The sequence below is a fragment of the Emydura macquarii genome, unplaced genomic scaffold (genome assembly GCF_026122565.2).
Source record: "Emydura macquarii macquarii isolate MOO-44397 ecotype Brisbane River unplaced genomic scaffold, CSIRO-AGI_Emac_v2 contig_2457, whole genome shotgun sequence".
NCBI classification, from domain to species: domain Eukaryota; kingdom Metazoa; phylum Chordata; order Testudines; family Chelidae; genus Emydura; species Emydura macquarii.
Window position 1 is genome coordinate 4,182,110 of NW_027132594.1, and position 21,684 is coordinate 4,203,793.

The 21,684-nt window shown below is 38.1% G+C and overlaps 1 protein-coding gene across 6 annotated transcripts in view; it reads right to left on the reverse strand.

Annotated features, from left to right (window-relative positions):
• Nucleotides 1-1,815: 1,815 nt before the first annotated feature.
• Nucleotides 1,816-21,684, reverse strand: part of SPAST (spastin) — a 59,811-nt gene continuing 39,942 nt past the window's right edge. For 5 of the 6 annotated variants that reach the window (XM_067562702.1, XM_067562701.1, XM_067562698.1 and 2 more), the window contains 5 exons: nt 21,536-21,578; nt 20,696-20,775; nt 14,984-15,054; nt 12,988-13,028; nt 1,816-8,378 (listed from right to left, as the gene is read on the reverse strand). In XM_067562702.1, the coding sequence (XP_067418803.1) occupies nt 8,256-8,378; nt 12,988-13,028; nt 14,984-15,054; nt 20,696-20,775; nt 21,536-21,578 (358 nt within the window). In that variant the 3' untranslated portion in view covers nt 1,816-8,255. Of the gene's footprint in view, nt 8,379-11,276; nt 11,978-12,987; nt 13,029-14,983; nt 15,055-20,695; nt 20,776-21,535; nt 21,579-21,684 lie in introns of those variants that run through there. The other variant, XM_067562699.1, reaches the window with a different exon arrangement.

A 21,684-nucleotide genomic window follows, 5' to 3' on the forward strand; every position in this document is an offset into this window, starting at 1 on the left:
CCTCTCCTCTAGAGGTGAAGATGGACAACTTTTTAAAACACATGGAGCTATGCATAAGGACAGCATTAATGCACATATAAAATATCATTCCTGTGTTTTTTTTGGCAAACTTGAGAACTCTTTCCCTATTCTTGTACTTTAACAGCTTCTCCATGATGTATCTACACCTGTCTCCAAATGCAGGGCACCTGGTGGCTCAAACCATACTTGCTGGAGTAAGAAAATATTGCTCTCCTAGTGAATCCTTCACCACCTTAGATAAGAACATATTAGAGCTCCAATCTTCAGAGACCCCAATAAGGCAAATATTAGAAATTACACTGTGTTGTTCCTGACCCTTTGCTGTTTATGGTGGTGGTTAAATTTATTTAAGCTCTCCCTTTCTCCCCCACAAGACATACCATCCCTAACCTAGAAACATAGGAATTGACACCCCAAATTAGATCATTGGTTCACCTAATCCAATATTCTGTCTCCAACCATGTATTTTAGAGGATGGTATAAAGTCCCTATAATGGACAATTATGCAACAAAGCCAGCAGAAGTGCCTTTCTAATCCAGGCTGTTTGACAAAGATTAATACTCCATACACTTCAATTTGCTTGAAAAGCATTTGCTACTGTTTTTGGATCATTGCATTCATTTGACTTAGTCATCTTCATTTCTCCTATCAAACAACCAAGCTGATACTGGGATGAGTGGGAAGATGGTAGATGGTGGTGGTTATACTGTTGTTGTTCCCATGAGGCTCCCAGTACTACCAGGTCTTGCTGTTACTTTAAACTATATAACTGATTCTTAACATATAACCCCTCCAGAGCCCATATTTATTTAAAAATATTTCCTTAATAGAGGATATTGTTCAACAGTTTAAGATCCCAATTAGAGGATCATTTGGAATAAAATTCTATCAGGATCCAGAAATGTGCTATTGTCTCACACCATAAAAAATAGCACAGATATAGTTCCTGCCCTGAAGAGCTTAAAGTCTAAACATACACTTGATGTGAGGACAAAACAGCCTAAGCACTTGGGGGCAGGGAGAAGAGACAGGCGATAAGATTGGTTACTCAAAGCTACTGGCAGACTAAATTAGCTGTTATACCACTTTTTTATACTTATCAGATAGATGGAGCTGTTGGTCAGATTCAATAGATGAGGTGAGTTTAAAGCAGGAATTATTCTCTGTTATGTATGGAGAAGACATCCTCCCCCAAGATTATGAGGTCAGAATGACTTGACTTCGTGGTGTCTGACCTTGGGCACTAGAAGGAAGTGCCATGAATTTAAATTTCCAGGCTTCTGCTCTAAGTTCTAGGTCACATGTCCTACTAGCTCCACAAAATAACCAATTTCCCCAACCCCAATTTTCCAGCCAACCTTCACTCTTCTCCCTAGTTTTTGTTGAAAGTCTGGTCACTCAAAAAATATGGAGAGAGAATCCTACCTAAGCAAGAGTCAGCTGAGCAGAATAGGTTTAAATTTGGGCTGAGCCACATTTTCCCTGTATTTTCAGAGCTGTTGGTTGAGCTCAATTGGATTAAATAGTCACCCGAATCATAGTTTCCACTTTTTTATTTGTAATCTACCAAGACTGTAAGGTAATCAAACATACTCAATTTCAGCACATTATTTATTTTGGAAATAGCACTTAGGTTTACATTAGCTTTTAAAATATTTTTTAAATGAGTCATGTCCCACAGAAACTAAATATGAGGTATTTACACATTCCCCCCACCCCTCATGATCTGGTATTACATCAGATAATGTTAAAAGCAATAGCTATTTAATGAGCTTCAGATTTATCAAAGGCTCTTAGTTTTGGACATTTTATTAACAAAACTGACAGACAGGGAACAGTATAAACAAGACAAATCGCAACATTTTATTGGAGGGCAATCAACACTGTGAAACTAAAGCTATGTGAATACTCACCATGCTTTTACACATACATTTTTCCTTTATCGATAGAAGGACATAGCTTAATAATCCGTTGCAATGTTTATAACATTTCAGAAAAACATTAACAGACATCCTTGAGTACGGGTCTCTCAGAGCAAGAATACAAGTAACCTCACTCCAGTTTGAGATATCTGGTAAATTTGCTGCAAAAAAGGATATATTTTTTTTTTGTCCGCAGCTTTGGTTTTTGTAACTCTGGCTTATGAAAAGTGGCCTCTTGACATGGTTCAACTTTTTACTCATGTGGAGGACCAAAATCTGAAACTCTCTACTGTATCTCAGGTCCTCCCTTAGGTGAGGGACTAGATTTAAAAAAAAAAAAAAAAAAGACTCTTCCCACTATTCTCTTCTCAGGCAGAAGACTTGCAGAATTGAGGGGCTACAGCACAAGCATGGTATCAGAGAACAGACAGATGTTATATAATACAAGATAAAGGTAAAAATGTTTTCCTCTCTGTTCCTCAGAGCCACTTCTCTAAGAACAGGATTATAAAATTGCTTCTGATAAAGGAACTGTACAGAAAATTACAACAAAATGGGAAATTTTATCTCCTAGGTCTGAGACACTGTTCAGAATCTGGAGATCAAAAGGTCATGCCCCAAAACAAATTCTGTGATATAATCTATCCATTGGATTTTGTCCATTAAAGCTTCTACTTTGCCCGTTACTGCTGGGCTCAGGAGATAATTATTGCCAAAGTAAAGTGAGTTTCCATTCTTAGGGTATGTCTACACTTAAACCGTTATAGATGCAAATGCGCTGCTGTAGTGCTTCAGTGTAGATACTACTTATGCTGATGGGAGGGGTTCTCCTGTCGACGTCGGTAATCCACCTCTCCGAGAGGTGGTAGCTAGGTCAACATAAGATTCTTTCATTGATCTAGTGCCATCTATACTGGGGATTAGGTTGGCATAGCTACCTCTCTCAAGGGGGTGGATTTTCACACCCCTGGGAGACTTAGCTATGCCAATGTAAATTCCCAGTGTAGACCAGCCCTAAAACAGGAGATTACAAAACAAGTAGGAAAACCCCAACACACATTTCCTGGACACTATAAGATGATCCTCCTATATTCGCCAGGAAGCTAGGGATAGTCAAAAGAACTTGCCTTTTCATTATGGAGTTTTATCTATATGAAAGTGTCAAAAGCTCATACACTTTCCTAACGTGATGTGACTAAGACCACTGTAAACAATACAAGCATGGAAATTCACCAAAGCAAGTAAAGCAACATCTTTCAATACTAAGTAACAGCTTCAGAGAACCTTTATAGTGAAACCAACAACTGCCTTGAAGCAAAGCTGTATCAGATCCATGGCACAATGACCTCGATAGCAGGTTACACCCACTACCAACTCATTCCTTTTTACTCCACCCTCCCCATATATAATTTGGAAAGGTCTCCGACACCCATTAATACCTAGAGAATTTGTATGACAGGCATTTGGACAATGGGAACAAGGCCATGCTAAATAGAAGGCCATGCTTTCCATTTCCAAAGCCAAGAGACACAAGAGATCTGCAAATTGTCAGTCTGAAACAATGTGGAGTAACTAGATAGACAAGATGTAATTAGAGGCCTGGTCTACATCAAAGTTTTGCCAATGTAGCTGTGTTGGCTAAGAGTGTGGAAAAAGTCATACGCCCTAGATGACAGTTATGTCAGCAAAAACCCCAGGGTAGATGCAATTGTGCCAATGGAAGACTGCTTCCATCAGCATAGGTAATGTCATTTAGGGAGGCAGTGTAGCTATGCTAGCAAAAAAAAACAAAAAACAAAAAAACAGCTCGTTGGCATACCTGCCTGTACATGAGGGAACTATGTCAGCATAGCTACATAGCTGAGGCTCTGGGTGGGTGAATTATCTTTGACATGTGAGTGAGTGCAAAATGGATACACAAGTTTGCTCCACACTTGGATATGGAAGTCCTTATCAGTTGCTAAAATGTCACTCTCGTTATCTGTTGGAGAAGTGACATTGCAGTTGAAGCAGGTTACAAAATAATTTGATGGCCTGCATTGTATCAACTTGAAGTGCTTGATAATAAAGCTTGTATTCCTCAAGATGGATCTGGCAGCTGAGCCAACAGATGCTAAAGTTGTTCCTGTATACTGGACAGAATGTGCTATTTCTATTCCATGGAGAAGATGACATCAGTTCTTCATTCCCTAGTCAAACTACATTGTGTGCACAAAAATTATCTGCTTTAATCACACTTGCTTTCTTATTAATATCCTCAGAGGAAGATTAGAGCCTATTCCTCTCATTTTTAAAACACTGATGTGTATTTGATTTTCTTACTCCCACTCAGTTGTTATTTTCTACGTAGAATTGCATGCCTGACTGACAGCACTATAGTAGGTGGCGTAATAACTAAACTTGGTTAATCAGAATGACTGGTTTTCTGTAGTATCTTGGCCTTGAGTGACAGAAAGCTGGTTTTTTAAACTCAAATTCTGTGTGCAGAACCTGGAGCCACTGGGCAAGCAAGAAGGAATGGCTGCATATGTATCCTGACTTGAAGATAAGGCAGGCCCATTCGCCTATTCAGACCCATTCCCAGGATTCCTGTCTGCTCACAAGTCATACCTATAGTGAGAGAAGTTCACAATACTGTACTACAGTGCGGAGTTGCACTGTTGTCTGGACTCTTCCAGTTCTGTGCTTTGAGAAAATGCAGTGCCTAATAATTTCTTAAGAGAAAAGGTTGTAAAGGAGGAATAACTATCTAAGGGACTATTTTTACAGCTGAAAAACCAGCTATCCTAATAAGATGAAGTAGGAGATCACTGTACTGTAATGCAGAATCAGCATTAGTAAATTTAATTTAAAACACTGGAAAGTCAAATTTTACAAAAGGACACTTCATAGAGCTTTGTGGTGATACAATATTTGATAGATCATTTTTTTCCCACTGTAGCTTTACCACCATGAAATGGGAACTTGCTAGCTCAATAAGAAAAATAAGTAGTTCTTCCAATAAGTAGCAAAATGGAATAACTCCTGCCACACAGTGAAGAGGATACAATCTCAGAGAGAAGATGGCTGTTTATAACAAGCTAGAGAAAGTGATAAGTTCTGGGAATTAAATGTAATGCTATATCTGAAATTCAAAGTCAGTAAAGAGATTAAGGAGCACACAGGCAGAAGGCCAGACAAGCTGGATTCTGGTCATTTTAAACAAAGTAAATGAGGAAGTTACAGGATCAATAGCAATACAAGATCTAATGAATTAAGCATAGATTGAGTCTATCAAAAGTGATTTTCTTTCAATGCAATTAATCCAGGAGATAAATGGGAGTCAATGGACTGGAACCGTCTCAGTTTGCAGATGACACACACAAATGGCACATACACAAGTTATTACAGAAGAATCCAGGTAATTTTGGGCCACAGATGTATCAAACTAAGAAGAAAATGCAAGATGCTGCACTGAGTGGGGCAGAACTACCAAACACAAGGAATTGCTTAGCACACAGTCATGAAGAGACTTGCAGGTAATTTTATTATGATAACTAAATAAGTTTATGGTTCTATGCCAAAAAAATCCAACAACTGTGGGGTGGATAGACATCTTGTAAAACAAGGTGTTACAGTCCCCATCAACATTATTAGTGATATCTGGAATAGATATAAAATTTTGGTTCCCACATTATAATAAAACCTCAAGTATTCAGGGTAGGACAGATATGAGCCATCAGTATTTTACCACTATGCATAGACTTATCAGTGACCTGGACTGGCTGTACAGCAGAGGTTAAGGAAATAACCAACCACTCTTCACCTCTGATGCATATGCATGTTTAAGGTTTCTCTATGACCTTAGCTAATAATGCTGTATCTAAGTGTTTTCCATTAACAGGTGGGGTATGATCCTTACACTTCACGTAGAACATTACACTGCTAATGAGCATTTATTTAGATTCGACAATACTAATGAAACATGAAGGATTGAACTAAAGGAAAAATTTAGATTGGTTAACAGAAAAGACTGACTATCTACAATAAAACTGTTTACCTAAAAAAGTCAAGCACCAAAAAAGCTGCGCAAAACAAGATTACACAATTTTATGGAAAGAGAAATGAGGGGTCTTAGAGGTCAGATTAGTTAACCAAGAGATACTAACCAAGAAGTACTATCCAACCTTAGCGATGAAACCTATGCCAAAAGGTGGAGAATTACCTGGTGGTGCAAAGCATATGCTTCACAATTCTAAGGCAGAACAGAACCCAGACAAAGTGGAATTTAAAAAAGTCTCTTTAGAAAACAGAGGCATTAAAATCCTTTAGTGCTACTCACTACTTTTCCAAGCTATCCTGAGTGGTAGATAAGGGGAACAGAACTCATAAATCTTAATTATGTATGACACACACATTTGAGAAACTTTGCACCCTTGACGTTGTCTAATCAAACTGGTCATACTCTTTAAAAGGCATTTCAGTATAACTGTGTCTCCTCTTTCTTATCACTTCCTATTGCCTTAAATTGATTTTTGTAATATTAAGCTATCTTTGCAGTTCTTCAAACATGTAAAGAACAATCATGTTTATTTCTCTGAACAGAGTGACAGAACCTCTGTTGTTATATACTTCCCAATATTGTGCAATGGATAAAAGAGGGCTCTGTTGTAGAACTAAAATGCTTACAATCCTACATCAGCTATTTCTTTTTATAGCTAAACTGGTAAGATCAGCTGTTCTCAGAGTGTTCTGACTGCTCCATTCCCATACCAGTAAGAAAAGTTAGTATTTTAATGACAACCTGAATAGAAAATTCAGTTTCCAATTTCAGAAGAAAAACTACAAGGAAGTTGTATAAACTGATTTCTTAAAAAGCAATTCCTGATAGTAAAAATCCATGCATTATTTTTGTAGCAAAATCTTCAAAAGTATGGGGAAGTTTTATTTGTTTTTTTAATTACTGAAGAAAAATGTTTAATGAAGCTGGAACAGGATACCCTTCCTACAAACATTTTCTCTTCATGATGCTTTAATCATTGTTTACAAATTCTACTGTGGAGTTTAATTAAGTGTTGACCATGAAGTTTTAAACAAAACGTTGACCATATGTAGCACAGGCCAAATATGCATTTCCCTTTATTACAGTATTTAAAGGCCATGATTTAAGTGTTTCTATTTACTACAGTATGTCATTTATATAATAAAAATCCAGGTACTTCTACAAATAATGTAGTTATTTTTCTTTTTAAAAAGCAGATCAGTTGAGTTTATTTCAGATCTTTGTATACAAACCAAAGCACATGAAAGATATAAAAATGTTAGTGTGTGCTATATATTAAACATCTGGCCACTTATTTTAATGCTCTCCTCTGTAGATTAAAAAAGCAAGGACCAGAATGGAAACTTAACTAACTTTTAGTTATTGTAAACAGACAAACTAATACAGAGTAGAAACACTTTAGTTCTAAAACTTGACAATTTGACAGCATCATTTACTCTCTCAAACATCAGTTGGGCTTCAAGTAGAAGTTAATACACCATAAGAATAAACTAACATTCTACAGTGGAAGCTTTACAAATGTATTAAAGAAAAATACTGAAGACAAAAATGGCTTAGAGTAGCAATTTTATGGTGCAGTAATTTTTTATTAATTTCAAATGGTTTGATAGGATTTTTGTTGTTCTGCTACCAAAGGTCTTTTTTTTTTTTTTAAACTGTTCTGTGAACTGTACAGCCACATTACAACCAGACAAAAGACAAGGTAGTAACAGACCAGCTGCTTTCTATTTGATTTTTTTTTTTAAATAATGCTAATTTCCAATGCTGTTCTTCCTGTTGCACAGGGAAATGGCTTATTTGGCACAGTATGGATAAAAATGGCAAAAACAAACACAAATGTACAAAGTTCCAGTTATAAGTTAGTAGTTACCAGGAAGAGAACAGGAAAAGTAAATGTCATGAGAAAAATTTAAAAAACCCCAACAACTAAGGAAATAAATCTTTCAACAGTCAATACAATTGGAACCTTCTATCTGCAACAAAATACACAAATTAATGTTCATATCATGGTTAGATTGCTAGAAGTCTTACCCCAGGTCTTATTGTGCTTTAACTTACATGCCCTGTGAGTAAATCCTGACTAAAAAGGCAGGGAGGCCTTAATCAACACTTTTCACATTGTATAATTTTACTTTTTCATTCCATCTCAAGTTTTAGTGCAGATATTTAAAGATCTGTCAAGTCCTGTAAACTCTGGCTGCATTCCTGCAGTTTGTACCAATTGCTCCTTGCAGGCAGCACTTTCTCCTCACTTTTATACTGCAGTACTTCAAACTGTGGTATCACCAAAGTCCTTGTTCCAGCGAATATATGCATCCAGGGTTTGAGGACTCAAACTGCGCTTTATCTTCTTCAAAGACTCAGTGAAATCCGACAGTCTGATATTCCTCATCTAGACAAAAAATTAAAGGCATTTTAGGACCATGAATGGCTTTACATGCCATGTGCTTATTCAATAAATGAAGACCCTGGACTTTACTTTCAGAGCAATACAATATAAATGGATGCTTAAATTTGGGTTTGTGTAGCCAAGATACAGTTAGATTACAGTGAGAAACACGGGTAATACTATATAAAAATTTGACCATGCTAGATCACACGAGACTAAAATAAAATAAAAAAAAGTTATTGCTTTCTATTCCACTAGGTGGTGCTAGCCAATTCATATGAGGGACCTGGGTCCAATCAAAGTAGAATGACCTTGTTCATGGTGTTGTCTTTTCACAGACAATCGGATTAAAATGTCATCATTCAGTGGGGTTTTGTTGTGCAGTGCCCAGATGGCATACACAGAAGGTATCCCTGTACATCCGAATATAATTTTGGAGAGTAACTTCAGAACAATGCTCTAAGGAATCAAAAGAGCAGTCAGGCCATACAAGAATTATGTGCCAAGAACTAGGAGGCAGAAATTTATTTGGAGAAGGGTAAAACAAAGGCAAATTTCCATATTGCCAAGCAAACAAAACAGTTCCTTCAAACCTTGGGAAACTGAGAAAGCTGTCCAAGTCTGAGTCTAGTTAACAAATCGTTAAGACTTTGTCTAAACTGCCCTGCAGTTCGGATTACACAAACTAAAAGGGTCCTAGTTCACATCAACATAGTCTTCTTCAAAAAGGAATGTGAGCTAGGACCCTTTTAGTTCGCACTTGCAGCATCTACCTGAGGAAGTTAGAGTGCAGCCAGGAAATGAAGCTTCTCCCTGCTCCTCCCCTGCCATATGTATGGGGCATGCACATACTGGGGCAGAAAGGCACAGTCTAGGCATCAGCAGGACTGAAGAATCTGCAAGCTCATCTAATCCCCCTGCCTCTTGGGGCAGGAGGGTGTTCAAAGTCTTCCCCTTTGTTGCTCTGCCTTTGCTCCATGTTTTTCCAGGTGAAAGTTGTAAAAATGTGGGCTTTAAAAAAGCCTTTTTTCGCATGCACTTTTTGAGATTCAGTATGAATGTTATTCAAAACAGCAGTATAGGTACTAGCTTATGCCATATTACTTAAGCTGCTGGTTTGGTAGTACTCCCTCCCTATGATGGACATAGAAATGCTATGTAATAATGTAAGAATATTGAGATGCACTAATTTTGTGAACACTATGTAACCTGGTCAGCAAGATGAGTTATTGTATATTGGGTTATCAGAATTTCTGTATTAATGTACTGTTCTAGCTTCATAGGAGGCTGTGGAAACACAAGCAGAAAAGAAACACAATGGATCTAGATAATGAACTTCCAGAAAACACTGGAGGCAATTACTGGACAATGGTCTACTTCCAGGCTCCAGGCTGAAGCGACATAGCTGTTTTGCCAGGCTGGAAGCCTACAGATTAAGAGAACACTAAATAGCTAAAACGCCCTTTCAGGGGAGGAAGGTGGGACAGGGTTAGTTGTCAGGTGCTGCCAAAGGGGACTCTGAAGAGGAATCTGGAATTGGGCCCTTCCCCAGATGCAAGGAATAGTAAGCCTTCGGGAAAGGCAAGCATTTGTATACACTGGTTTGTTTTAAGATCCATTTCCTATATAAAATTCTTTTGATCTAAAATAAATATGACTTTGCTTTAAGAAGCCTGTTTTGTTACTGGACATCACTACGATTGCTCATGGAGGAATAGAACTGCAAGCACCGAAGACAAGTCGGACTTACTAAAGTAATCACAATCGACCACAGGGACTGCAAAGTAGGCCCGGTCTGAGAGTGGGAGAATCGTGTGATTCTATCTTTGAGACGTGGCTGAGAAGGGTTGCATTCAACAAGACAAAAATGGTTCAAAGGTGCAATTACCTAAGTACCTGTGACACTCCCCACAGAAGCAAGAATGGGCACCCTGGGATATAGATATGTAAGAGAAGAAAAGGGGCACGCACACACGCACGCACACAGTAAGTCACTTTTCAGCTTTGACCAGAAAAGAGCCCAAGTTGTAAAGTTCTGATCTTGATGTGAATCTAAATTTTGCCTAGAATTTATATGGTGTTTGGATCCGGGGGGTTCTATTCAGGCCTTCTTTAGTTCCAATATAATGGAAGGATCTGTATTTGGTACTGTTGTAGTTTAATAAAGTTAACTCACTTCATAGTAGTTTTGCTCTGAAAGTTAAAATCCCCAAAACATAAGGATTCAGACATGACTCATTTTGAATTAATGATACAATGGGAGAAATTCATCATCCACCATTAAAGATTATAAATCTAGAGTCCTTTGTTGGGGCACTATTCAGGAAGTCACTTAATCCATATTCTCCAATTTAAGCAATATATACTCCTTTCCTACCTTTTTTTTTTTTTTTTTTTTTAAATAAATTTACCATCAGTTAAAGTATGACTATCTGCATTTTTTTATACAGGATTGTGCGTAAACAGAGACTAAATTTGAAAGTTGAATTTAACTAGCACCAGAACAGAAGAAAGTCAGGATAAGAACGGTTTAATTATGGCACTTTGTTATCTAACATAAAATAGTGAGATTCACCCCATGTCTTAGCCTTAGCAACTGAGTCCCTGCCCAAGAGGGTACACTGTAACAAATACACAAGGCAGAAGGAATGGATATCAGAATGTCTCATTCAAACAAAAACAAAAAACTTATTTAGGGAGAATTAGAGTTGAAAGTGTTTCAATGGACTCAAAAAAAATTACATTTCACAAGTATACAACTAAAAAAAATCCCAACATTAAGGAGTCTGACAAGGAACAGTTAAGATACCTAGCCATTTCCTCATTGACTAATGAAAGATTAACTCAAGTAGGGTAGTTGCAATATAATCTAAAAACTGGACAGAACTTGTAACCTTCTTAATATTATTTCTTTTCTCTTCATATAGAAGCTTCTTAACAGGAAAAACCCTCACTTACAAATTTTAACAGCAATAAGGGTTCTTGTTGAGAGAAAGTCAATTTTAGGTGGCAGCTCTTATGCGTCAGTCCTATCCTGTTTCCTTTAAAGACAGAGCAAGAGTAACACAGGCAGAAAGAACAGCAAAGGACAGGAAAAGGCAGCTTGTCTCTGGTTTGCAGTTCAGTTGTGCAAAGTCAGGACACAGCACAAGGCCCATGACCCCAACTGCCACTATATGATACCTCTTTGCTTTCTTGGCTCAAGAGAATGTTTGGCTAAACTGCTCTTTTATTCTGGCCAATCTGTGGGAAGCAAATCTTTCATTAGATGGAGCTACATAGGAATTGCTTTTAGCTTGCCAAATTGGTTATAGCAGCATTGCAAGATTAAAGTTAGTCTTGGCCAAGTAAAGAGGAATCTTACTAGATAGTATAAAAAGGAAAGAGGTAGGAAGAATAGGGCAAGTGTGGAAACTGATACACAAGGGAGTTGGGTAGCAGGAATCTTAGGTTCACATATCAGGAGCTACTCAGGACACATCTACAGAGATGATAACATCTAATTCTCTCTACCTGGTACACTCAATCTCTCAAATTCAGGAAAGGACCAATGGTATTATAGTAAATCCCTGGATCCCAACATGAAGTGGCAGTAACAAGAACTGAAACAGAGAAGATAGTCAATGATGCTGCTGCTCCAGTCTCCTTGCCATGCCTTTCACAAAACCAATGTTCAAAAGGTATGCAAAAACTTGTTTCAAAACAAGTATCCAGTGGTCCATATATGCACACTTCATGTTAAAAACACTGATCAGTTGCATCAGCAGTTCTGTATCTCCATGTGCTATGAACCCCCACTAAATCAACAGTTTCTATTATTTGTATTATTGGAGCACCTAAGATGCTTAATAGTGGTCCAGGATCCCACTGTGCTAGGCACTGTACAAACACAGAACAAAGACAGTCCCTGCCCTAAAGAGCTTATAGTGCAGACTACAGAGTTTGCATCTTCTATATTTTTTTGAAAAACTAACCTGTTTATAAAATACAACAACATGACACTTTTCACTTTCAGTACTTTGGATAATTTAAAATTTAAACCCAAAGTAAGTTTCCACACACCACCATCTGCTGGTGGGCATTGTAGAGGCTCTGAAATTTGACCCAAGTCAAATCTCACCTGCATTCTCCAGAAGCACAAGCTACATGGAGTGGTAATCTACAGCACCCAGTATCTTGAGAATGTCTTGGTCTTCCCACCTTTACCATTAATATGGGCCAAATTCTGCCCACACTTGTGTACATCCCATCCAGCCCTACTGAAGTTGTGGGGTGTAAGTCAGGACAGAATTTGACACTCTGTATAAGCTCAAAAGCTTGTCTCTCTCATCAAAAGAAGTTGGTCCAATCAAAGATGTTACCTTGCCCACCTTGTGTCTCCAATATCCTGGGACTGACATGGCTACAACACTGCATACATAAAGTCACCACAGTCATTGTAGCCTTTCAGTGAGGGGGGAAATAAAAGCCTGGCATTTCAAGTTACCAATCTTCTCACTTCACTCAAGCAAGGAAAACTGTTTAAAAATTAGGCAATATTATTTTTACAATAATTTAGAAATATCTATACATTCTCCACCCAGAAAGGAAAAGGCATCTTAGAGCAGCTTACCTCACTGGCAGCCATATTCTTCACCTGTTCTGGTTTTAGTTCTGTTAAAAACAAAGTTTCACAAGAAAAAATATCAAGACTTCTGATGCCTAAAACATTTTATGTTCAATTCTACTCTGAAAAGTCATTAAAAGTGGCACCTTGCAACTCAACATACCTGCTCCTTGTATATGCAGAGTGAGATCTGCTTGCTTTAAGTGACTACATTTTTTATTGCTTTTCACTCCTCTTAGCCCTGGCACAGCCAACAGAGCCAGGAGCATGAAATTATACCATTACTCTTTGTGCATCAACAGAATTATTTATTAAGTTCAGTCAGTCACATGAGTTTGCACAAGTTTAAAAGCAATAATTTTACAGACATCTTCAAATAATGACCTAATTGACAATAGACTGTGCAGGAGGGTGTAACTGAGGGCATTCGTTTGCCTGAAGAAGGGCATGAGAAGAGTTTTAGTCTGTAGGACTGCCAGTTAGAAGGAACACCTTTTTCACTTCACATTTTAAATGGAAGCCAAAAAGGAGGAGAGGGAGAAGACATCGAACCCCATAATGCAGTTTTTATGGGCTCTTCTCAGAGAAGACTTGCACAGGAACTACATGCTAAATATGAAGATTTTACATTGCAGACAAAATGCACAGACATTTTAGTGCACCGATCAGTTGTAAGTATAAGCACATAATGTTTCCAGCCTATTCGAGGGTTATAACTTATGATGGCTCTTATGAGACAGTCACTTTTAATACAATACTGTTTCCCAGTTTTCATGCAGTGTATTAGACTGGTGGTTCCCAAAGTCCAACCACCCTGACTCATGACAGCTCATTAAAAGTAGTTACTGAAGGGAGAGTGCTGAGAAAGGAAAGTTAATTGCCAGCAACTGGAATTCAGAATATTTTGCACTTACAGATCCACACTCTAGAATTTGGACACTGTGCCTCAAATCCATGAGCCACTTCAAAACAGGTTACCGTGGTGGGGAGGCCTTCTGATGCCTCAACTCATATATTCATAAAGTCAGGTTATAGAAAGACTACATCCTCCAGTTGCCCTCAGTTCTTTGCCTGACACATTTAATTCAAGACTCCAAAGTTGAGAGGAGGGTGGGAGATTGTGGAGGGTGGAAGAGGCACACAGAGGCAGTATATTTGGAAATTTCAGTTACTGTTAAGTAGTCATCTCTTCTTCATAGAACTGTCTCTGCTGATTCCCACTGTAGAAGATCAGCTAACAGTAGCAATATCTAGAAGGACTGAGTAACTAGCTGAACAGTGACTGAAGGACTGCCTTTCTGACACAAGCATCCAATTTAGCACCAGCATTGAGAGTGAGCAAGCAGTGCTAAATAAAAAGTGTTGTTTTAACTATAAATTTCAAAGAGAGGAATGTCAAAGGCAGGACACAGAGGCAGCCACAACCCTACTTGATTGGGCTCATGTAATTCCATCATTCAACCCTATATGGTACTAACAGTGGAAAGCTAGTTTTCATACATTCAAACAATCCCTGAATCAAGACGACTTCCCCCATGGCACTTCTTCTGGACGATGACAAACAACCAATATGATCTGAACAGCTTTTTTCGCATCCAATTTATGAAGCGGGTGAAGAATGTTCTTTAATATAGACAGTTGTTAGGGATATGGTCTAGTTAAGATGGAACTGACACTAACTTGGGAAGCACATAATGCCACAAGTGAAGGCATAGCAAGTTGAAGTGTTTCTGTCACTTGTAAATATCAAATGGTTTCTTTTTAGGACATTTAGAAAATTACTGAAAAGCAATGCTAGACAATCTCTACCTTACCATGCACAGCAGCACAAGACTCAGGATCTTGTGGATATATTCTGATAGATTAATATTGGAGATGTGAGTGAGTGAGTGAGTGAGTGAGACAGACAAATGGTTTGGAGGACGCAGCAACAGTATCTCTAATTTCCTGAAGAGACGTTTGTTGTATTAAGAGGTACTATAGAAAAAGCCACATCTCTTACCACGAATAGGGCCCAGTGCTGCATCCTTTGCTAATGCAGTTAAGTCACTTCCTGAGTATCCATCTGTCATTCTTTGTAAAGGGAGGATGGGGAAGAAACAGAAAAATTTTCAATGATCTGCATCTTTACACATACATACTACCAAAGAGCAAAATCATATTTCCCTCAGATTAAATGACAAACTGCCCAGCATAATTAGTAAATTACACAAATGTGTTACTTTGAATGCATTTCGCAACTGAAAACACTTTACCCATTGAAGTTTAATATCAATATTAAATGTAAGTAGCATTCTAGGCAATCAAAGTCTATCAACTGAGATCTATTGATGAAAGCCATTTTAACACACACACTTATAGATGCAATAATTTTTCTTTAAACAACCCACTAGTTTGCCAGCACTTTCTAACTCTAACATACTGGTCTACGACTGTCCAGATACAGCTGTCGTTCCTTCTTCATGTCACAATGACTGGATTCTAATGGCTAACACTTTATGCTGTGCTTCTAGCCCATGATCAGTTTCTTTGGTGATCTAGACCGTCTACACTTACCTCCGGGATTCGGCAGCAGTCGATGGGGGTTACGCAAGCTACGCAAAAAACTTGCGTAACTTCTGTCGACTTCTGGGCTCCTCCTCTGCACGCCGTCTTCACTGCACTGAGGGGAACTGCATTCCCATTGATGCAGCGCTATGCCACTTACAAAGGTGGTCTTAGTATGTCGATTTCTGGATCGACTGAGCGGGTCTGGACTGATCGCTCAGTCGATCCAGAGAAATCGATCTGACGACAGCAACTTTGCCGCCATCAGTGTAGCCGTAGCCCTAGTCTACTTTGAGGACTGCTGCAGGAATCTCACCCAGACTAAACTAAAAAAACAAGGTGAGAACTGAAAGGAATCTTTCCATTTTTTGAAAAATGGAGCGTTCCTCCTTTGGGGCATGTTGTTGGGGCACTTCACACACTGTGCAAGAATTAAACTTTTAAATTAAACTTACAACCTTTTGTTGATATTGATAGATAGTAAGTGAATGTGTACATATATTATGGAAAATCATATTTACTCTCTACCTATCTTCTGGATTCATATTGCTGCCCGTTATGGTAGTGTCTGAATGACTTCCATGTAAGATCAATAGCAACACCAAAATCCCTAATGGACTTCATGGAGTATCTGACATTTTTTCCTTTAGGGGAGAAAAAATACTGGGTAGGGTTTTTCCTTTTGTTTTATTTTGTTACTTTTTATTCACTTCCCTTTTTAGTCGATAAGGAATTTATTGTGTAGAAAGGTGTCAGCGTTGAGTGAGTTATTTTTAGGGTGATAAGGCTTTTTGAGAGAGGATGGTTTTGCAGTATTTCCTAAAGATGGTCTCACACTGGAGTTTCCTGATCTCCTCTGGAAGTTTGTTCTATGGCTGGATCCCTTACACTAATAATGCTTTATCCCAAGCATTCACAGGCTTTGTGATCTGAATTGTACCAGAGAAGTGCAGCTATTACAGTGGTTTATAGACTGAAATTTGGTCTCTAATATAGCTGGGCATTGATCCAGTAACTCTTTTGAAAATAAGGACCAAAGCCTTAAATTGGTATCACAAGCTGATTAGGAACCAATGGAGGGACTTCAGTTTAGGGTTGACATGCTCACAGCAGCTTAAGCCACAAAGAAGGTGGGCAGTCCAATTCTGGACCAGCTGGAGCCTATGAATTATCTTCACAGTCAGCTTCATAATGAATTACTGTAATCCAACCTGGAGATAACAAACGCATGGATTACTGTGGGCTGGTCCTTTTCTGGGAGGAAAAAACAAAGTTTCCTAATAAACTGGAGATGAAAAAAAGGTACCAATGCCATCTAGTCATCTAAGCTTAGGGAGGCAAACAAACAAACTTGAGGCTTTGCACCTCTGTGATCGTTGGGGGTCCTATGTCTTTCAAAACATGATGGAGACAATGTTTAAGCTAATTCTTCAAAGCTTTTTTTCCCTTTTTGACCAGCATCATTTTGGTCTTGCCTGATTTCAGCTGGAGTCAGTTGCTTTTCTTTCAAAAGCTGATTTATTGTAGGTGTCATGACATTTTAGTAATGGCAGTGGTTGCATCAGTTGAAAAGGAGCAGTAAAGAATAGCAAATGAGCTTTTTTTTTGGTCATGCCCCTCACCTTTCTAAAGCAGCCATTAGAAAATGTTAAGCACCCAAAATGGCTCATTAAAGGAGCCAGTTCATCCAATTTCCTGAGGCCCTGCACCTACTTACAATTTATGTTGTTTGTAGGAGGAGTATTTACTAAAATTATAAAGGATTAAAGAGTAGGGTAAATCCCAATCTCTTGCCAGCCAAGGAAACGTGGCAAGTCAGTCCAGTGAACAAAGTCTATAGTAGGGAAAGGGATAGCATAAAGTATTTTTCAAAAGTTGTGCTTAATGTTTGCACATAGAATCTATAATCAGCACTTAACTTGCAATCCCATTTTTTACTTCAGTTAGATGCAGTAGCATCTAACGTGACTGAAGAGAGTTTTCTACAAGTGTGAATTAAGATAACAATAGATGCAACTTCACTGTGCCTCAAAATATGTGATATTGCAGATACAAAAAGGCCGATGCCTATGAGCCCTGCTGAGCATGTGTGCATGCATCTCTCTTACACACACACACACACACACACACACACACACACACACAAATTTAAACAGAATTATTTACAGTCTTGATGTCCTATACCTCACTTGGCTTTCCTCCTTCATGATCTACCAAGTAGATTCTTCAGTACCTCAGAAGTGTGGCAGGAGAGAGGGTTTTTCCTTTACATTAAGGAACATTTCTTAGTTTCTCTCCCGTCTCCATCTCCTAAATAGCATTTCTAATGGGGTACCTAACCTCCAGAGGATGAGCATGTAGTAGTATTGTGTGATCTGTAAGAATGAAAGCTATAATACATGCCAATTTTCACAATGGAAAGCACAAATAACTTAGGTATTTTTCAATGCAAGTTTAAAATCTTGCAAACAGCAAAAAAAATTGGAAAGATCCTACAATTATGGAATCCTTGCTATTTTGTGCTTAAAATTTCAGTATTGCCAAATCCAAGAATGCACAAGTAAGGGGGGAAAAAAAATTTGTTTTCAACCTGAAATGCACACAAAATGTAGAGCAGGTGCTCTCTTTTGTCAGCTGGGAAAAATGAGGCTTGCCTAGAGGCTGGGTGGGAAGTGCTTTCCTTCCTTTCTTTCCCTATCCTTCTGCCCCAGGCAGAGTGCTCATCAGCATGTTTCAACAGCAGACCTAGGTGGTGAGAAAATAGTGTGAACAATACTCTCTTACACAGCTTAAACATGGGGAGAAATGGTGCCTTTTTCATAAATTCCAGAATGTGTGCAATTCATTCTCAATGAGTTACACCTAGAAAGGGACAGAAGAGGTAGTAAGATGTTCTGTAAATACATTAAGAGCAAAAGAAAGATGAAGGAAAGTGTAGGTCCTCTATTTAGCAGGGAAGAAGAGCTAGTAAAGAAGAAAAAGGCTCAAGAAAGCTGAGGTGTTAAATCCCTATTTCGCTTCCATTCACTAAAGATAAATTGTGACCAGATGTTTAATACAATTAATATTAACAAGAAGGGGGAAGAAGCACAGGCCAAAATAGGGAAAGAACAGATTACAGACTATTTAGATAAGATAGATGTATTCAAATTGGCAGGATCTGATGCAATTCACACTACTTAAGGAACTAGCTGAACTAGTCTTGGAGTAAGTGTGATTATCTCGGAGAACTCCTGGAGGATGGGTGAAGAAGGGCAAATGTAGTCCTTATCTTTAAAAGGGGAAAAAAAGAGGATCCGGGGAACTGCTGACTGATCAGGCCAACTTTGATACCCAGAAAGATACTGGAACAAATTATTATATTTGTAAGCAAGTAGATGAGAATAGGGTTTATAAGTAGGCTTGGGGGGGGATTAGATTTTTACTGGTAAAATGTTGGTAAATGTCTATTTTACACATACACACAAAATATTTCCATCCATAATCATAATTTACAGTTGGCAAAAAAGGAAAAGTGATGCTTGAGAACTTAGAGTTTGATTTAGGGATATTTACTTTATATATTTTGCATGTGATGTTGACAATTTGTGTTTTAACAGTTATAAAGGTTTAACTTTATGAATCTCAACATATATGGTCATTAAATAATTACTGTCTGACCCACACTGTTTGATCCTCCCCCCAAATTACCTGCAACTGTGAAAACGTAAACTGATAAAAACAGAACAAAACATCTATATCCATTGATATTTTTTAAAAAAAATCAAAATTCTGCCAAGCCTAGTTATAAGCAATAGCTAATATGGATTTGTCAAGAACAAACCATGCCAAACCAACATAATTTTCTTCTTTGACAAGGTTACTGGCCTAGCTGATAGGGCAGAAGCTGCAGACTTAACTTTTGTAAGGCATTTGACACAGTCCCACATTACATTTTTATAAGCAAACTCATAAGCACAATAGGAAAATGTGGCCTAGATGAAAATTACTGTAAGATGAGTGCAAAACTGATTGAAAGATCGTACTTAAAGAGCAGTTATCAATGGTTCACTGTCAAACTAGGAGGGGATGTATCTACTGGGGTCCCACTGGGGGTATGTTTTGGGTCCTGTACTATTTAATATTTTCATTAATTACTTAGATGAGTGGAGAATAATGCTTATAAAATTTGCAGATGACAGCTAGATGGGAGGGGTTGCCCTCAGTTTGGAGCACAGGATTAGAATTCAAAATGATTGATAAATTGGAGAATTGGTCTGAAATGAACAAGATGAAATTCAATAGAAACAAGTGGAAAATACTTCATTTAGGAAGGAAAATTAAATGCACAAATACAAAATGGGGAATAGCTGGCTAAGTGATAGTACCGCTGAAAAAGATCTGGGGGTTATATTAGATCAAACCAAATACAAGACAACAATGTGATGAAGTGGAAAAGGCTCATATTGTTCTGAGGTGTATTAACAGGAGCCTTGAGTACGTAGGACACGGGAGATAACTGTCCCACTCTCGGCACTGGTGAGGCCTTATGTGGAATACTGTGTCAAGTGATGCCACACATTAAGAAAGAGGTGGATAAACCTGAGAGACAGACCAGAGGAGTGGAACAAAAATGATCAAAGGTTTTAGAAGACCCACTATGAGGCAAGGTTAAAAAACTGGCAAGTACAGTCTTGGGAAAAGACTGAGGGGGAGGGACCAGATAACAGTCAGCAAACATGTCAGGGCTATTATAAAAAGGATGGAGATCAACTCTTCTCCATGTTCACTGAAAGTAGAACAAGAAGTAATAGGCTTAATATGTGGCAAGGGAGATTTAGGTTAGATATTAGGGGAAAAAAACTTTCAACTATAAGGATAGTTAAGCCCTGGAATAGGCTTCCAAGGGAGGTTGTGGAATCCTCATCATTGGAAGTTTTTAAGAACAGGTTAGACAAACACCTGTCAGGGTCCGTCTAGGTATATTTGGTTCTGCCTCAGCACAGAGGACTGGATTAGATGACCTCTTGATGTCCCTTCCAGCACTACATTTCTATGATTCTAAGTACAAGCAAGGTTACTATTTCAGTGTCCCTGATAAGCATTAGTTCTAAATGTAACCAACAGAGCAGTTGATATGAATGTTGCAGACCAGCAATATTGTTAGCAGAACTGTTAAAGTACTTACCTAGCGAGCTGTGCCAGCTCTTTTTGGGTCAATGGACTTCCTTGCTTGCTTAAAAGATTTTTTAGTAAAATCAATCTTGTCTGAAAAGAAGCATTTATCAGTTTAAGTTTATGTACAAAAACTTGTCAATCATATTTATGATCTATAAGGTGTTAGAAGATATAAAACACTGAAAAAATAATACGATACGTTTTTGTGAATTCAGAAACGTATATGTATGACGTCTGTAGTACTTCTGACTATGGTGTACATGTCAATACCTTCTTTTAAGGGGCTATATGGATTTAGTAATTGTGAAATTGAGGGCCCAACTGGTTTCAGCCAAGCACTGTGCAATCATGGCAACTGAATTACAATCCACACTTTTGCTGCTGCTAAGGTAGTGAATAGTCCTAATATGTTTTTGTTTTAGTGTTGAAGAACTGCTAGAATGGGCCCACAAAATTCTTTAATCTTTGCGTTAATGAATTTTAAGTCACACCACACACACCTACTGTTGCAAATATGCAATATTCTAGGCATATCAAAACATGTCCTTGTCTGTTTAATCAGCACACTTCTATACAACAATAAGTTGCCCAAAAGGAGGGAGCAGCTACTAGCAGTTTTGATTCTAGTAACTACATCAAAATGTAAACCTAAATATTCTCCTGAGTGGCATAAACTCACCATATTGGCCAAAACGAATTAGTGAACACTGCTAGTTCACAAAATTCAGTAATCTGCAATAGGTCTACCAGTCATTAGGGAAAATTAACAAGGTTCTACAATATATCTTCTTGTTTTTCTATAAAACAAAGAACTCACAGAAAGAAATGCACACATAAGCCACACACTTACCTCTTCATTTGGCAAAGATACATACACCCGCTTGGTGAATCGTCTGGAAAAAAAAAAACAAAAAACATTTTAGTACTTCAGAAGAGCTAGTTAGCAAAAGCAGACATTTGATAAAAGTACACATTTCATGCCCATGCCACCAACACTAT